Source organism: Dryas octopetala, chromosome 9, assembly GCF_963921425.1.
Source record: "Dryas octopetala chromosome 9, drDryOcto1.1, whole genome shotgun sequence".
NCBI lineage: Eukaryota > Viridiplantae > Streptophyta > Magnoliopsida > Rosales > Rosaceae > Dryas > Dryas octopetala.
The window spans coordinates 13,193,991-13,210,429 of record NC_141374.1 but is presented as its reverse complement, the minus strand read 5'-3'; the positions used below and the strand labels follow the sequence as shown (position 1 = coordinate 13,210,429).

Genomic DNA, 16,439 nt, shown 5'->3' with positions numbered 1-16,439 from the left:
TTATACATCCACTAGTGGTTGGATTTTTACCCTTGGTGGAGGAGCCATTTCTTGGGGCTCTAAGAAACAAACGTGTACATATCTCGGACTCTACCATGGCAGCCGAATTTATAGCGTTGGCTTCTTGTAGTAAAGAAGCGAAATGGCTAAGGAATTTGTTAATAGAGATATCAATTTGGGCTATGCTTATGCCTCCTATTCCTATTCACTGTGATATTCAAGCAACACTATCAAGAGCCTATTGCCAAGTATATAATGGCAAGTCTAGGCATATTGGCTTGAGACATAGCTACGTGAGGCAAATGATAAGTGATAGAGTGATAGAGTGATCACCATTAACTTTGTGAGATCATGCCACAACTTGGCTGATCCATTAACCAACGGACTTGCAAGGAATTTGGTGTGGAAGACATCAAAAGGGATGGGGTTAAAGCCAATTTCTAAATAATCACCAATGATGGAAACTCAACTCAACACTTGAAACATCTTGTCCTTGAGTTCAATGAGCAAAGTACATCATATCATATGTTGTGATTGCAAGCACTCTAAATATTTTATTCAATCCATCCCAAGGTAAAAGTGCTTGGTACCTGGAATGAATGGCGGAGCTTGAACTATGGCTCTTAATAGGCATGATTGAAAGTACTAGAGTTACAGGGTACTACATGCCTACCTATATGAGTGTCGGAGGTGGTACCGCCTCCTATGCGACTTGGGCTAGTCTCTGGAGCACTCATAATTGATTTTTTACTTTTTTGGCACAAATTTAATATAGATAAGCTTGTTGAAGCTGTTCATACTGTCCAATATACATGTCTAAGATATATAAAGGGACGTGGAAGGTGATGGGGATGTTGACAGGTGGACCGGTCATTATAAGGGACGGCTGGGACGGACCTCCCCCGCCATTTACCTTTGCCCTTAGGTAAATTTTCATTATAAGTGGAACATTGGCCACAGAACCAAATCTTCAAAACACTTCCAAACACAAGTTTAGTTGATGCTGACTTGTTATTGCATTTTTGTGCTTTTGTATCCTTCTCTACTTCTGGCGGATAATTTAGTGTTCAAGAATTTATTCAAAGGTTCATAAGCAATCAAGCATGTTGGGTGGAATAGTGGGATCAAAACCACTCTGAAAATGGGGTTGTCATTCTTCCATCTGCATAGAAAAACTTCCATCACTATTGTAGCAGAGATGAACCACAACTTTGTATAAAAATTTATAGACAACAATCATCTGGTGTAGTATGCTATTATAATGTCTCTTAGCAGAGGTCTCATGAGGTTTGTTATTGTTAATTTGTTATTTAGTTTGGATCATTAGGAACCTTTTTTGGTGCTACAAATAAAAAAAAATAAAAAATCTCATGCACCCCACTAAACAAGCCTATGAAAACTGGTAAAACTCTTGGCCTATGTGAACTATTAATGTAGGATAATATTTTGCACCTATTTTGAGCTCAGACAAGCTGGGCTGAACTATCACAATCAAGACCAAGTACAGTAATGAAGAAGTAGCTTTTAATTGGGCCAGGAGAGACGTCCGGCCATTATTGAGGTGTACCATGATGAATTCATGATGTGACACCGACACAACTCGCACAAGAATACAAGTTCGGTCCAATTCATGATGTGTAGATAGATTTTAAATTTTGTGGAAGCTTGTTTCAAATTCATAAACATTTAGAGAGATAAAGGTGGAAGCTTGTTTTGTTGTAGAAATATATGTATTGCTAGTGTAGTTCCAGGTGAAATTGGACCTTTATTACATAAGAAGGGTATGGGTAGAAAAAGGGGAAAATTCTGATAGTTTTGTGTGAGCTTATACCAATTTGATGTGCTTAGAGTCATAATCCCAGTTCGGCTAGCAATTCCAGAGCAGCTGTTATTTGAACAATTCCTAAGCATCCAATGTGTCAAAAATCACTTCCTACGTCTTTTGAAAATTCTAAGCTTAAGGAGTTCCTGTTGATTGCTCAACTTTAATGGGGCAGCAGTCTGTGCAATAGATTACAGATTCTCTGAAAACTTACTTCAATCTCAATAATTTGTTGCTTTGATGAATTGTGAGCATAGGAGCCACCTGTATATTAATGAATGTTGGAGTTTCACTTTTAGTCTTTCTATTATTAGGTGTTTGTTCTTAGGGGATGGTATACTGATCTGTTTTCTTATACAACATGAGTTGTCAATTTGTCATTCTCTCTAATGATCATAACTTTGCAGAAAATTTAGTTCAACCAATGAAAGATTCATTGTATTATTAAGATATGCGCAGGGTAAAACTAATAGTTGTCCATTCTATAGTTTGAGAACTATTGTCGCGTAAGAGAGTTATGGATGTGCTCTTGATTTGTGAAATCTATATAGAATGAGGGTGATGTTGCTTGCCTGCTACAAATTAGTATTGAAGAGCAACTGGCTTTTCATTTGAGAAAACAGCACTTCTAAGTCTAGGGAAGTATTGACCTTGCGCGGATGAATTGGCAAGTAACAGAAGCTCTAACATGGTTGGATATCATAGAGTAATAAGTGAAACATTGGCCACAGAACAGAATCTTCAGAACACTTTCGAACACAAGTTTAGTTGATGCTGACTTGTTATTGCCTTTTTGTGCTGTTGTATCCTTCTCTACTTCTAGCGGATAATTTAGTGTGCAAGAATTGTCCAAAGGTTCACAAGCAATCAAGCATGTTAGGTGGAATAGTGGGATCAACCATGAAGGCTAGCACAAAACAGTATAGTTTAGTGGAAACTATTTGAACAGACTGACATACTCTACAAATTAAGAGCATAATAAAGAGCATCACCACTTTACAAAGTTGCTAAGACATGAGCGGTGTTTAGATGTAGGATCAATTTTCGACCAAAAAAGTAAGATTGAAACAGCCAAGAACAACGCAAGCGGACAAAAGCTTTTTAAACCCGGGAGATCATGCCGAGAAATGTGAGGATAAGTTGATAATAAAATGTGAGTCTCTTTAGTGTAACATAACATGTGCTCCTTGGTGGTACATGGCTAGCCTACATAGCCTAGGCAACTCCCCCCACCCAAGCCAAACCAAACAAAAAGATAAAGGTCATCAAGCCTCTAAGGGAGTTGCCCAAGAGAAAAAGGGTAGGATTTGGTTCATTTCTTATACAACATGAGTTGTCATTATCTCTAATGACCATTGAAAGATTTAGTGCAACCAATGAAAGATTCATTGTATTATTAAGCTATGCGCAGGGTAAAACTAACAATTGTCCATTCAATCGTTTGAGAACAGTTGTCCTGTAATAGAGTTCAACGTATGGTTACGGATGTGCTCTTGATTTGTGAAATCTATATAGAAATGAGGGTGATGTTGCTTGCCTGATACAAATTTGTATTGAAGAAGCAACCGGCTTTTCATTAGCAAAAACAACACTTCTAAGTCTAGGGAAGTATTGACCTTGCGCGGATGAATTGGCAAGTAACAGAAGCTCCAACATGGTTGGATATGATAGACTAAGTGAAACATTGTCCCCAGAACAGAATCTTCATAACACTCTTAAACACAAGTTTAGTTGAAGCTGACTTGTTATTGCATTTTTGTGCTTTTGTATCCTTCTCTACTTCTAGCGGATAATTTGGTGTGCAAGAATTGTACAAAGGTTCATAAGCAATCAAGCTTGTTGGGTGGAACAGTGGGATCAACCCTGAAGGTTAGCACAAAACAGTATAGTTTAATGGAAACCATTTGAACAGATTGACATACTCTCTATATGGTGTATGAAACTTAAAGTTTCATTAACTGCTTTGTTCTCTGTTAAACAAGAGTTACTGTCAGTAGGTGGAACTTCCACTGCGTCATGAATGACATATTATTAATAACATGATAATAGTAAAAAGCATAAAAGTTTTTTCTGTGGAACTTCTGTCCAGAAAAAGCTGATGTTGAGTTGGCTAAGCAGCCTAAGCCATTAGATGTGCCACTATTACTGATCCATGAGTCGTTGATTTATACTTTTCAGAAGCTTTTTCTTTCTGATTTGTGTTTGAATTTTTACCCAGGATTGAAGTGCTTGTCAGGAAATGATGGCCTCCTTTACTAGGGTGAAACACAATGATTGTGAAAGGGTAAATTTTGTGTTGAATAATTTGGCCCCAAACTCTTTGGCAACTCTGGTTTGTCTTGTAACTTAGTTTCGAGTTCATCCCCTGTGGGTTTACTGAGGATTTCTTGAGAATTAGCAAGTCTTATAGCAGCCTTAAAAACATGAAGAAAACCACTCTGAAAATGGGGCTGTCATTCTTCCATCTGCATAGAAAAAATCAGTAAGGAAATTGATGGAGAAAAACTTCCATCACCATTGTAGCAGAGATGAATTACATTGTAAGTCATGTCATTGTAAGGCTTGTGCCCCTCTGAGCATAAAGCATTAGATAATGATGCAAAGGGTAGGCTGCTCGTTCAAAGTTGCCCATACATCATTTAATATGTGGATAAGATATATAGTACTTCAAAGGGTAATCGACGGCTGCCTCTATTCGTTTGGATGAGGCACACCCCATTTTGTGAAATGAGTTTGGAAATAAGATATATAGTCTCCACATAGTATGCTTAAGCAGGTGCTGTAGATGTAAGTTCAATCAGTGATACGTTGATACATTGAACATATTTTTGAAGTTGGAGAGCTAGCAGATGCCTATATTCTTAGCATGGAGTATCAAACACCTTACACACATAAATACAAACCCCCTGGCGCTCAAATTTGAATTGCTCTTCTTCTTCTACCTGTCGTTTCCTGCTATTATTTTAACTCACCAAATCTACCTCTTATTCTATTCCTTTGCCTGGGATCAACTCAACTTGGGATAAAATAATTGCCCCAATGGTCCAAAATTTCACATGCACCCGTTTACATATTTTGAAAAACAAAAAAAAAAAAAAAACAGCACAGCTTATATGTCTCTTCTGACACAACCCCTTTGTGTTTCCACCAGTATTTCCCAAGATTCCTTCCCTTCTCTTACATATGACACTACTGCAATTGTGACACCAAAGTGGAAAATTTCACAAATGGGAAATTGCAGCTCTCTCAGAGGAACCTCTGGGAGTGTCCCAATTCCATCAGGGTCCTCACAGATTCTGGGGGTGTCCTACAGTTCAAGGGCCCTAAACTAGCTGCTGAAATTCTCACCGAGTACCCAGGTCATGGCCTTTTCAAGCAGGGCCAGTCCTCACTACCACTGCCTCACCAAGAGACCCTAATCAGTGGCCAATACTACCTTCTTCCACTGAGAGCAGAGCAAATGCAGGACATGGGGGTCATTGGAAACTTGGAGGCTGCAGAGTGGGCGAGTGAAAATGAAGAAGCTGAGGATGTTAAGAGGCCATCTGGTGCTGCAGCAGCATCAGATTTTGTTGAGAAGTTGGTAAATGGGTCAGCTGTGGAGATGGGGTTTGGAGAGTGAAGCTGGTGATTGACACTAAGCAATTGGAGGAGATACTTTCTGAACAAGGGAACATAGGGGCACTGATTGAGACAATGAGGCTGGCGGCTGCAACCGCCGGCTCGGCAGCAAGTACATGGAGGCAGTCAAACAGCCTTTGGGGAGGAGGAGGGGTGGGGGGGTTGGAATTGAAGCCTGTCTTCTCCAACTTGTTTAAGGTGCCCGCTGAGAATGGGATGGTAATAAAGCATGGTTACTGGGTGGTGTGTGGACATGAAACATCATGTTTCTCGGTCCCATGGTTTGAGACATCTTGAGTGCAAATCAATGTTCTAGAGGGCCAAAGCATACTTTATGATGAAAGCCAAAGTTTGTGTGTCACTCTGTTTTTCTGTTTGGGCATGAACACTGGCTTGATCCTATAAAAGAACAGATAAAAATTCAAACAATGTTGGTGAAAATGTGTTGAAATTTGATTCTGAAAATCAGTAACAAATGTCCATCTTTTAATACTCACTTTAGCGGGATAAATAGAAATTTATTTCTCTTTTTTGTGTTTTAAACATTTGAGTGCAGTTGAACAGATAATATCTGATACTTGCACATGGTTTTTTTTTTTTTTTTTACTTTGCCAGTTCAATTATCCCAAGCGGTTAAAAGAAAAAAAGAAGTTAGAGCTAAAGTTCAGCTATAAAGAATTCATACAAATCATAAAATTAATTTCACTTGAAGGTAAGTAAAGAAGGTGCAGTTATAAAGATAATGACTATTCTGCCATAGCCAAATATTAAGGCACAAGGCTTGAAAATGGTTGCGGAAGCATTCTACATACATCCCAACAAGAGAAGAAAGAAAAACCCTCAAAACGAAGATCAAAAGAAGGATAAAGGATCATCCATAGTTTGCATGTTTATGCTCTCCAGAGATGTATGATATTTGTTCTTTGTTATTTGTTTCCTTCTAAACTTAGTATAACATCTATTGCAGAAATATAGTACTAATGAAAAACTGTGTTGTACTGCTTTTGGTTTGAAAGGGAGCTGAGGATATATATATATATGCATACATCACCAATTCAGCAACATTCTCTCAATCATCCATATCAGCTGGGACAATCAATTCAGGGCCTCGGGTTGAACTATGAAATTTTAGTCGACAGATAACAAAGAACACCACAGGTTGATTTGTAATATTAAGGCTAATCAGAAACATCATAGCAGTTCCAAGTTGTAAACAAAATATTCTGCCATCAAGAGACAAATTAAAGACCAATAGTCACAGCCAGGTCACTTCATTACAATCAACAAGGTAATGGAGGTTAAAAAGTATACATTTTTAAGCTTTCAGATGATATTATCTGTGACTCCATCTTCTCAATGGCTTTCTCTATAGCAGGTACATTCTTTTTGAAGGTTGACCATTGCTCCTCTGTCAAGCTTATTCCTGTTGACAAAAAGATAATAAGGGATTAGGGTGTAAGGAAGGAACAAAAAGAAGGAAGAAATGACAGAACATCACTACTACAGTTACTACAATCATTGACCCTTAACAACAATACCAAAAAAAAAAAAAGGGTTGCACATTGGTAGTTTACTATTCCTAGTCTGGTACTCAGCCTCGTTTCTTCATATTCCCTCAACAACCCTTTACTGCCAAGATGAAAGCTGACCTATAACTTAGATTGGATCACTGAAATGTGTAAAACAATGTGAGAATGAGAGACTTATGTATAGCACATTCACATTTCTTTCCACAGGATTGCTCAACAATCAAATAGCGCACAAAAGAAACTGAGTAGGAAAGAAATCAGAAGAGCTTTATTTCACAACATCAGTATCCATTCTAGGAAATTATTCCATCGTATGCTGCAATTCATGAGTCAAAATTGCAAACTACGGTCCAGCAATGCAAGCGTTTTGCAGCAACAAATGTAAAAACTGAACAGAAGCTTCTGACACTCCCATGGTACTTAATATTATGAGACAGTGATAGATAGCATCAGCCCTTAAAAAACCCAGACAAATGAATTGTAAATAAGGTCTATAACCAGAAGTTGCAAAAGATATATGGGTGCTTAGGAACAACTTTATTAATCCATTTTCCTACTTAACCAGAATCGATAGACCATAAACAATTATTTTCTAATCAATTCTCTCAAACCTCTTTATCTGGTCCTAGAGTACCCAATAGCTGCAAATTCCTCACTCCTCCCTACCTTAACAATTTGATGTTGAATTCATTGTAAACTTAACCCACGCACCCCCTCTCAACCTTTGAATTTAATTAACCCAATCCTGGAAAAATATTTTTCCCTCTCCTTTACAGCCAATGGAAATTTATATGAATATGCCTACATTTCTACCTTGCAAAAAGAGATATGCAAGCCTACAATATATATTTAAAAAAATTCCTGTGATATTTTGGCTATCAATAGGAGTTTGTGCTTTTGTGAATCTCAGAAACTGGTCCATTTTCATTTGGAATATAAAGTGCACAATGAAGAGAGAGAGAGAGAGAGAGAGAGAGAGAGAGAGAGAGAGAGAGAGAGAGAGAGAGAGAGAGAGAGAGGGAGAAAGAATTAAAAACTGCAAAGAAGAGAGTTTTAATGGAAAATGAGAATCTGTAGAGAAACATGTTTCCTTACGCATACTCTTAGCTAATAAGGAAAAACTAAAACCAATGCTAAGGTTTTATACATGATCAAATGGTCAAGGTTGTATACTCAGATCTAAACACACTCAAACCATTTTTTCATACAGATCAATGAATGCTAAGCTTATTATACCTTTCAAGCTGACAAAGACACAGTTGCAGGTCTCTCTAGGAACCAAATTCCCTTGCTTTCTCCAGGAGGCGACCTCACAAAACCTGATTTGTCAAGTAAAATTCTGTTAAAAACTTTTGATCTCACATACTAGTACATCTTACTATATCTGCACATTCAAAAGATACAAAAATGTATACCACAGCAAATTTCCATCGCTGAATGCTTTTCATCAGAAGATGATGTCCCCTCAACCTAAACACGAGAAAAATATATTATAAGTAAACAAGGAATGACAATGCTGAAATTTTATATATGATTCAAAATTGAAAAGTTCAACTGACTTTATATGTAGCTAAATGCTCTCTGTCCTTCACAGCAGTAGGAGAAGTAGGTAGAGGCACTGCAACATCAGTATTATTATCTTCAATGCCACCAGAGTCTTCATGTTGCCCAAACTCCATCTCTAGTTTGGTTATTGCAAGGGAGGCATCCTTCACTTTTTCCAAAATCTGGTAATTGAGGATGCTTCTGAGCTTGTACATCGACATATTCAGTCGACGAAAATCATTGATGTAGTTATGCTTTCGACCACTCTTCCACACTGGAAGCTTACAGCAGTTGTGAAGAAGAACAAGGCCATTTGTCATTTCTTTTTCGAAGCTTCTTGCATCTTCCTCTGATAGGTTCAACACACTCTTCTCTTCTATTAGTTCTTCTATCAAGGGGTTTAGAGCCTTAAGAGTCAAATGTAACTCTTCAAAGTACAGTTTGAACATCGTTTTCTGGTCCTTCACTTGGATTAAGGCGTTACTGAGCTCCCGATATGCATTTCCAAGAGCTGCAGCCCCCTCTCCTCCTTTGACATCTCTTGCTCCCATGTGAGCAGCCCCCTCTGTTCCTCCTTCGACACCTCTTGCTCCCAACTGAGCTCTCTGCATAGCATGTGACTCCATCTGTAACCTTTCCATATTAACAAGTCTGTCGTTTATGTTTTTGATCCCAGATAATGACTCCTTGCAATCCCTCGATTGGTTGAATAGTTGTCTTCTTATTAAAATCCTCAAAGCCCTTTCCAAACTATCAATCTGCTCAGTGTAACTTGGTTGGCAGCATGGGCACCTAAGAATGCATCCACAGCATTTTTTACAAAGGCCCCACTTTGTACAGAAACAGGCTGACCAGAAGTTGCAGTAAACCCTCGAGCAATACTCACACATACCCACCTCATCTAAGCTGCTGATAAGAACCCTTCCATCATTGATCCTGGTTCTAAGCTCGTGTACATCATCATTTGATAATCCAAGTTCAATATTCAGTGTTTCTAAATCGTCAAGAATAAGTGGATTTATAACTCCCATAGTGTACTCAAGATTTCTGAGTGCGGACTTAAACCTCTCATGCTTTTCCATCACACTCTGAACCACTCTATGCAGGCCAGTAAACAGGGAAGACAGAGGAAGGTTTAGTTGTTCTGCCATTATTACTTCTTAAAATCTGCCATTCCACCAAATGGGATTATGGGACATTGCATCACTATATAAATTTCAAAACCTAAAAAGTATTAAATACCCAATGAATACCCAATACCCAAGCAATCTACACTCTTAAATAAATAAAAAATCAAGCAAACGACATTTGTAAAGCAAAGGGAAAAATACTTAAACAACAATGAAACTAAATCAGTAAATGGGCCAAAATCATCAACACGTAATTCAATTAAGAACCTAAACTAAAAAAATTCAAAATTAGGTACACACATTGGTTAATTACCAAATTCCATAGTAAATTATCAAGAAACAATGCTTAACGAATGCAAAGCAAACGGCAGATTCACCTTATCATCTTCTTCAATTTTAGTCAAGAAATTTGCAAATATCAAAGCCTTTTTCATGATTAAAGCTTAGAAAGAACAATCCGAAAAAATTGATTAATATATATGAGAGACTAAGCAATGTGCATTCAATTAGAAATAAAAAACAGAGTTTAGAGTGAGAAGAAGTTACATCGAGTCCCTTGCTTTATTTGAGACCGAAGCTGCGACTTCAAGATTTGAGCTGAGAGAGCCTTGAAGTTCGCTATTTGAGACTGAAGCTGCGACTTCAAGATTTGAGCTGAGAGAGCCTTGAAGTTCTTGGCGAAAGAGAAGTTACATAGTCTGCGAGTTTGAGAGGGAAAGAGAGGTTTAATAGAAATGGCACGTGCGAGAAACGAACTTCCACTGGATTAGTAACGTCGGCAAATGGCAATGATTCCATGGTATGAGGACTACCGTAAAACGTGTTTTTGTGTACCGAACGGAAGATCATGCTTACGTGGACCAATGCGATTTATAGTCATCTGTAGCTTATTCCACTTCTTCAAATAATATTGTAGGGCTGCGGGTCCCACAGCTAATCTTCTTGTTCTTGATTTTGTAAATGCCCTTTTGGACCCGCCACCTCACCACACCTCTTTTTCTTCATTTTTCATTTTTTCATTTTTTCATTTTTTTTTGTGTTTTTTTTTTTTTTTAAAGTCCAAAATCAAAAAAACCCATGATAAAACGGTTTACTTGCAAAAATACGGTAATAGACAACTCCATTTTAATGAGTCGAGCCCTCGGCGGTTTCTTTTTTTTTACATAAACATGTCAAAAACTAATAAAATCAACATAAAATACACATCCACCCGCTTTGTCACTATAAGGTGGTAGAAGGTGATGGAGATGTTGGCACGTGGACCGGTCACTATAAGGGACGGATGGGACGGACCTCCCCCGCCATTTGCCATTGCCCTTTGGTAAATTTTCTCATTTTTGAATCTTTGTTGCTAATTAATTGGTAATTTTTAGACAACCCCGATATTTGGGAATTATGTTTTTGAATTTCTAGGCTAGATTTCTTGTTTTGTCCGTAAAACTATGGGAACGACATGCTGCATCCCATTGATTAGATTATCAAATAGTGGTTTTTCTTTTTCGTTTTCTTTTTTTGTTATTCCAAACACCAAAAGATGTAGACCTAAAATGCATCAAATTTCTACCCCCATCATGGCATTTCTATTATAGTTGAATTGCCCTTGTTTATATTAGGTTACAAAAACATGGTAACTTTATTACTACCTATCCTCGTTCGCGTGTCTTCCTTTTACTTGAAGTTGAAGGCTCATATTCCTTGTTGTTCTAGGATTGTAAACTTTTGTACATCCTAGTACACTTTGGAATGCCCCTGATTGACCATTATAAATAGGAAGTAGCCCCTGAGCAAATTTAAACACAAATTAACAAGCTTTCTGATTTTTGTTGTAATTATGGCATTAGTGCAAAAACTCTTGGGTAGCAAGTTATCCAAAGCTTCAAACAAATTGAAACACAAGTTGTTAATCAAAGTTGGTGTGTGGAAGCAGTGATGCTTCCACTGCCTAAATCCTGGAGTAGTCGAGCTAGAGGAATTAAATAGGTCTTCTGTTGCAATTAATAGACTGTTAGACAAACTGACCCTCTGCAGGAACAAGTAAGGGAGGTAAACGAGCTCTTGCTTTTTGCAGGGGAAGACGCGGACAAACGTGCTGAATTGAAAAGAAGACTGTCCGATTTATGGGAATTTCAACAGGAAGCAGTGGACACAGAAATAAGCATAGCTAGCCTAAAAAAACCACACAAGCTAACTCTAGACCGACACAACAATAATACAGCAGGGGACGCGGTGGAGATAAGCTGGGACGGTGAAGGCCAAGGCCGCAACAACACAACAGCAATAAAACCTAGACAGAGACACAAAACCCGAAAAGACACCCAATCACAAAGACCGAACCTTCATACATTCAATCTTCACCAGCAGTAAGCAGGGATCCAAATAAAGCATAATATAGACATGATAGAAGCTACCACAATTACCAAGATGATGCTGCATGCATTCAAAGGCATGAACATAACGGATTATTGTATTATGACCAACTGATGCTATATCAAATAGATAGAAGGTATCAAAGACGACTCAATTTATCTATTCTTCTTTCTTTTGTTCTTTCTCTCCCTTTCTATATTCTTCTTTTTCATTGACCAGGCCAACTGATATTAGGTCCACTTTATATACCCTCTTCAACCTCTTCAGTAATGCCGTTGTATCCATCACTCCTACTATCATTAGCTTTTGATCCTTCTGGTCCCATGACATCGACTCAACCCCTGATTGTCAAAATCACCAAAGAATAATGAACCAAAAAAAGAAAAAAGAAAAAAAGCAACTAGGCATTTGTACTTTCAATTTTTTCAATCAAATTCCTGTAATTAAGTTTGTTTACAATAAAGAACAAATTAAAGAAGTTGTCAATTAGTTAGACAAATTTTTTTTTTTTTTTCATGCAGTTCATTGTTTTGATGCCCCATGCCCACCTCACATGACATTTATGTCTAAGTAATTATCAAACTATGCCAGTAGGAACAAGAAACTTCTTGGTAATTTTTCGGATATTGAAGCGCTGCAAACAAAACCTAGCAAGAAATAGAATGGAAAAATACCACTTGCGGAGGCGGCAGCTTTAAAGACTTTCTTCTGTGTTTCTTCATCGGTACTGAACACCTTCAAAACCACCTTCTGCAACACAGTTTACACCAAATAAAATGAGGGATTATTGTCTATTTTTCTATGGTGTATATATAAGTATATATATGCATAGACTTGACATGATTGTCAAGATGAAACTACATTGAATGAAAGAGAGCATGCCAAAGCTGGAAAAGCACCTGACCCACATTGATAAGAGGTAGAATGTAAGAGCACAATTACACAAATGAAAAGGACAGAAAGCAAGAGAATTTGTGGAGTTTCTAAGTATTTGCATAAAAAGAGAACATAATTTAGTTTCATCCTTTGTAAGCTATAATTAAGCATTTTTATCTGCTGTGCATTGCAAACTAATAAATCACCTGTGGAACAGAAGAGCTTCTTTCTCGCAAGGATGTGGAAGGATGAGAAAGAGTCATGGCGTCTTCATCATTCAATGATTTCAAATAGTATGAAGAACCATATCTTGGAAATTCAAATCTTGATGTCACCAAAATCTTGTAATTTGCCTTTTTGAATTCATCAAACTTGTCAAAAAGGGATTCTGATCCAGGCCAAACATCATCCAGGACCAAGAGTGAAGGAAGCTGCCCTGTTTCCTTGAGAAATCGTTGCAGCCAGTTGAGTGCAATTGCTTGGTCTTGCAACGCAGGTACCAGCTGGGAACTGTTGTGTTGATATAGTTGTTGTATGACAAAGTCCAAGTTGGGGTTCTCCGAAACAGAGACAAAGAAGATTTTATCGAATTTATCCTTGACATTCTCATCTTGACAAAACATTTTTGCCAATGCGGTTTTCCCGCATCCTCCAGGACCGGTTAGCACAAGCACTGACACCTCATCCTTAAGAAGGATCATCTTCAATTCCCTCAAATGCGCATCCAATCCAACTGTACGCGATGGAATTTCATATTCAGCAACACCACCCCCTTCAATTTGCTCGACCTCCACCTCCATATTCCATGCCGAATCCAATGGCTTCTTCACATCCCTTAATCCCTGCACATTCGTTACATCAAATCCAATTGTGGGCGATGGAAATGCCTCTATAGGCCCCGCCAAGTCCAATGTCTCCTTCACATCTCTTGTTCCCTGCACACCACACTCTTCAATAGATCGCTTAATCTCCATCTCCATTTTGGATATTTTTTCCGATAAATTCTTGACCTGGATTTGTATATGCACCGTCAGCATACTATGCAGTGTTTGAAGAGATTGAATCAATTGAGCAAGTTTGCTGATGTAGTCATACTTTTTGTGGCTCTCCCATGGCCACAGACGAACCTTGCAGTTGTGAACCAGTTGTACACCCTTTTCCATTTTTTTTTTAAACTTTTCTACTTGTTCCTCCGGGAGAGGCAAGATTATTCTCTTATATTCTGCCATCCCTTCGATCAGTGGTTTTAAAACTTCTAGCGTTGATTTGACGTCTTCCAGGTAGCGCCTGAACATCTTACTCTTCTCCTTCACTTGCACAACGGCATCATACAGCACCCCAAATACTGCTCCTAGAGCTGCAGGCCCCCCTACTTCTTGGACATTACTTACTCTCCGCTGCGATCTATGTATTCTCAGTAAACCTGACAGTATTCTTTCCATATGATCAAGTCTCTCAGTTTCTCTCCAAACCCTAAAATTCAAACCAAATCGAAAACCGGAACCTTAGAATTCAAGGAATGCAAAGAAGAGAATGTAAGATAAAAAGATTTTGAAGAGACTAAATGGTATTAGTCGAAACCCTAATAACGGAAGGAAAAGCAGAGTACTCTCGGAGAAGCGGTAGGAAATCCGGAGGAGATCAAAACTTCGAAACCAAAAAGAAAAATTGGGAATTCAGATCTAGCTGAACAAGGAGACACTACCGAGAATTTTAGAGAAGGAAACAAACCCTAAAACACTTCTGGAAGAGGGAGGGGGGTTTGGTTTGCACAGCGAGAGAGGGGGAGAGAGAATGCAGGAACAGAGATGTTTTTTTTTGGCCCCGAGGCAGTAAGAGATGGTTAAATAAATGTGATTATATTAAGGGCAGTTTGATATTATTGGCTCTAAACCCTAATGTAAAATCGTTTTTGGTAGAGTGGCAAAAAAAAAAAAAAAGTATTTTTGGTAGTGTTTGACATCTCGGTGATGAATCGAGATCTCTCGCCAGTTGGCCAAGAGCTTAGTTTGACACTGATTTTACATTAATAAAAGTGTTTTTGGTAATATTTGACATCTCAGTAATGAACCGAGATCTCGCTAGTTGGCCGAGCTCTCGGTAAGTCTACCGAGCCCTCGGTGGCTTTGCCGACCCCTTTGTAGGGTTATCCAAAAGCTTCTATCAAGCTCCACATTCTTCCACATTCTTCTCCAACTTTCACCATTCTTCCCTCCATGCCAGCTGCCCACCCAGCTAGCAGTATCTCAGTCGTTAGATTAAACTAAGATCAACGGTTGTAATCACGCCACCTCAACAAACTTGAAAATTCTACACTCTTCCAACTTCTCACACTCGCAAAAAATACAATCGGACTTCGAAAAAAATTCCAAAAAATTTAAACTGACTCGTAGCGAAGAAAACTATTTTCCTATTTGCTCAAAACCAACCTTTGAAAATAGGATAACTCAAAAATAAAACTCGAAAATTTTTCGGGGCCTCACAACTAGGAAGCCTTTTCCTAAGATAGAAAGAACCTCTACTTAATTTGTTACAAATCATTCATAGTGATGTATGTGATTTACATTGTACATCTACTAGAGGAAGAAATAAGTATTTTGTGACTTTTATAGATGACTTTAATTAGTAGATTTTGTTATGTTTATCTCATGCGTAATAAAAATGAAGTTCTAGAGAAATTCAAAATCTATAAAAATGAAGTAGAGAATCTTTGTGAGACTAAGATCAAGTATCTTAGATCTGATAGAGGTGGAGAATACCATTTTCTTTCTTATTGTGAATCTGTTGGTCGGTATTGTACATGAGACCTCGATCTATAGCCTATACCCCACAACAAAATGGGGTGGCTGAAAGAAAAAATAGGACCCTTGTGGAGATGGTTAATGCAACGCTTCAAAATTCCAATCTAAGTAAGGGATATTGGAGAGAAACATTGCTTACTGCTTGTCATATCTTAAATAAGGTACGTACCTACTAAGAAGTCTATGACCATACCTTATGACTTATGGTTCAACAGGAAGCCTAATCTAAGTTATCTTAGAGTTTGGGGCTGTAGAGCCATAGTAAGGTTACCAGAACCCAAGATAAAGAAATTAGGACAAAAGACTATAGAATGCTTATTCTTAAGATATGCAGAACATAGCAAAAGATATAGATTTCTTGCTGAATTCTATGAGAAAAGGTTCAATTCTTTACCTAAGGCCACCAATGAAAAAGTTAAGGTGTTACAAGATAATAAGGATGATGAACCAAATGAGCTTAGTCAAACTAGTGAGCCTACTAAGCCTATTGAACTCAGAATGAGTAAAAGAAGAAGAATAAGAAGATCCTTTAGGCCGGATTTCATAGTGTATCTTGTAGAAGGTACTAGAGACTCACACAGTTGGCAAACTATGATTACGCCTTATTGAGGGGTTATGTGTGATTTTTAAAACCTTATTGAGTGTATGTAAAAAAACGATAAATTTCAAAATGTATAAGTGTAAATAACTCTATATTATCGCATTATCGTGCTGACGTGATGAACATCTAATACAGTAAAAGCCCTGT

At 38.0% G+C, this 16,439-nt stretch overlaps 1 protein-coding gene and 1 pseudogene across 2 annotated transcripts; one reads left to right on the top strand and one right to left on the bottom strand.

Annotated features, from left to right (window-relative positions):
* The first annotated feature begins 5,049 nt into the window (after window positions 1-5,049).
* LOC147274327 (uncharacterized) lies at window positions 5,050-5,740 on the top strand (annotated as a pseudogene).
* Window positions 5,741-11,971: 6,231 nt separating this feature from the next.
* Window positions 11,972-14,710, bottom strand: LOC147274326 (protein DA1-related 5-like). 2 transcript variants are annotated; one of them, XM_086227436.1, is made up of 3 exons: window positions 13,097-14,710; window positions 12,689-12,764; window positions 11,972-12,355 (listed from the first exon to the last, which is right to left on the bottom strand). In XM_086227436.1, exons 1-3 carry the CDS (start codon window positions 14,330-14,332, stop codon window positions 12,174-12,176), a joined length of 1,494 nt encoding a protein of 497 aa, XP_086083562.1. In that variant the 5' UTR covers window positions 14,333-14,710; the 3' UTR covers window positions 11,972-12,173. The 2 variants fall into 2 exon arrangements, with proteins under 2 accessions (XP_086083562.1, XP_086083563.1); XM_086227437.1 differs by having other exon boundaries at window positions 12,689-12,761.
* Window positions 14,711-16,439: the final 1,729 nt, after the last annotated feature.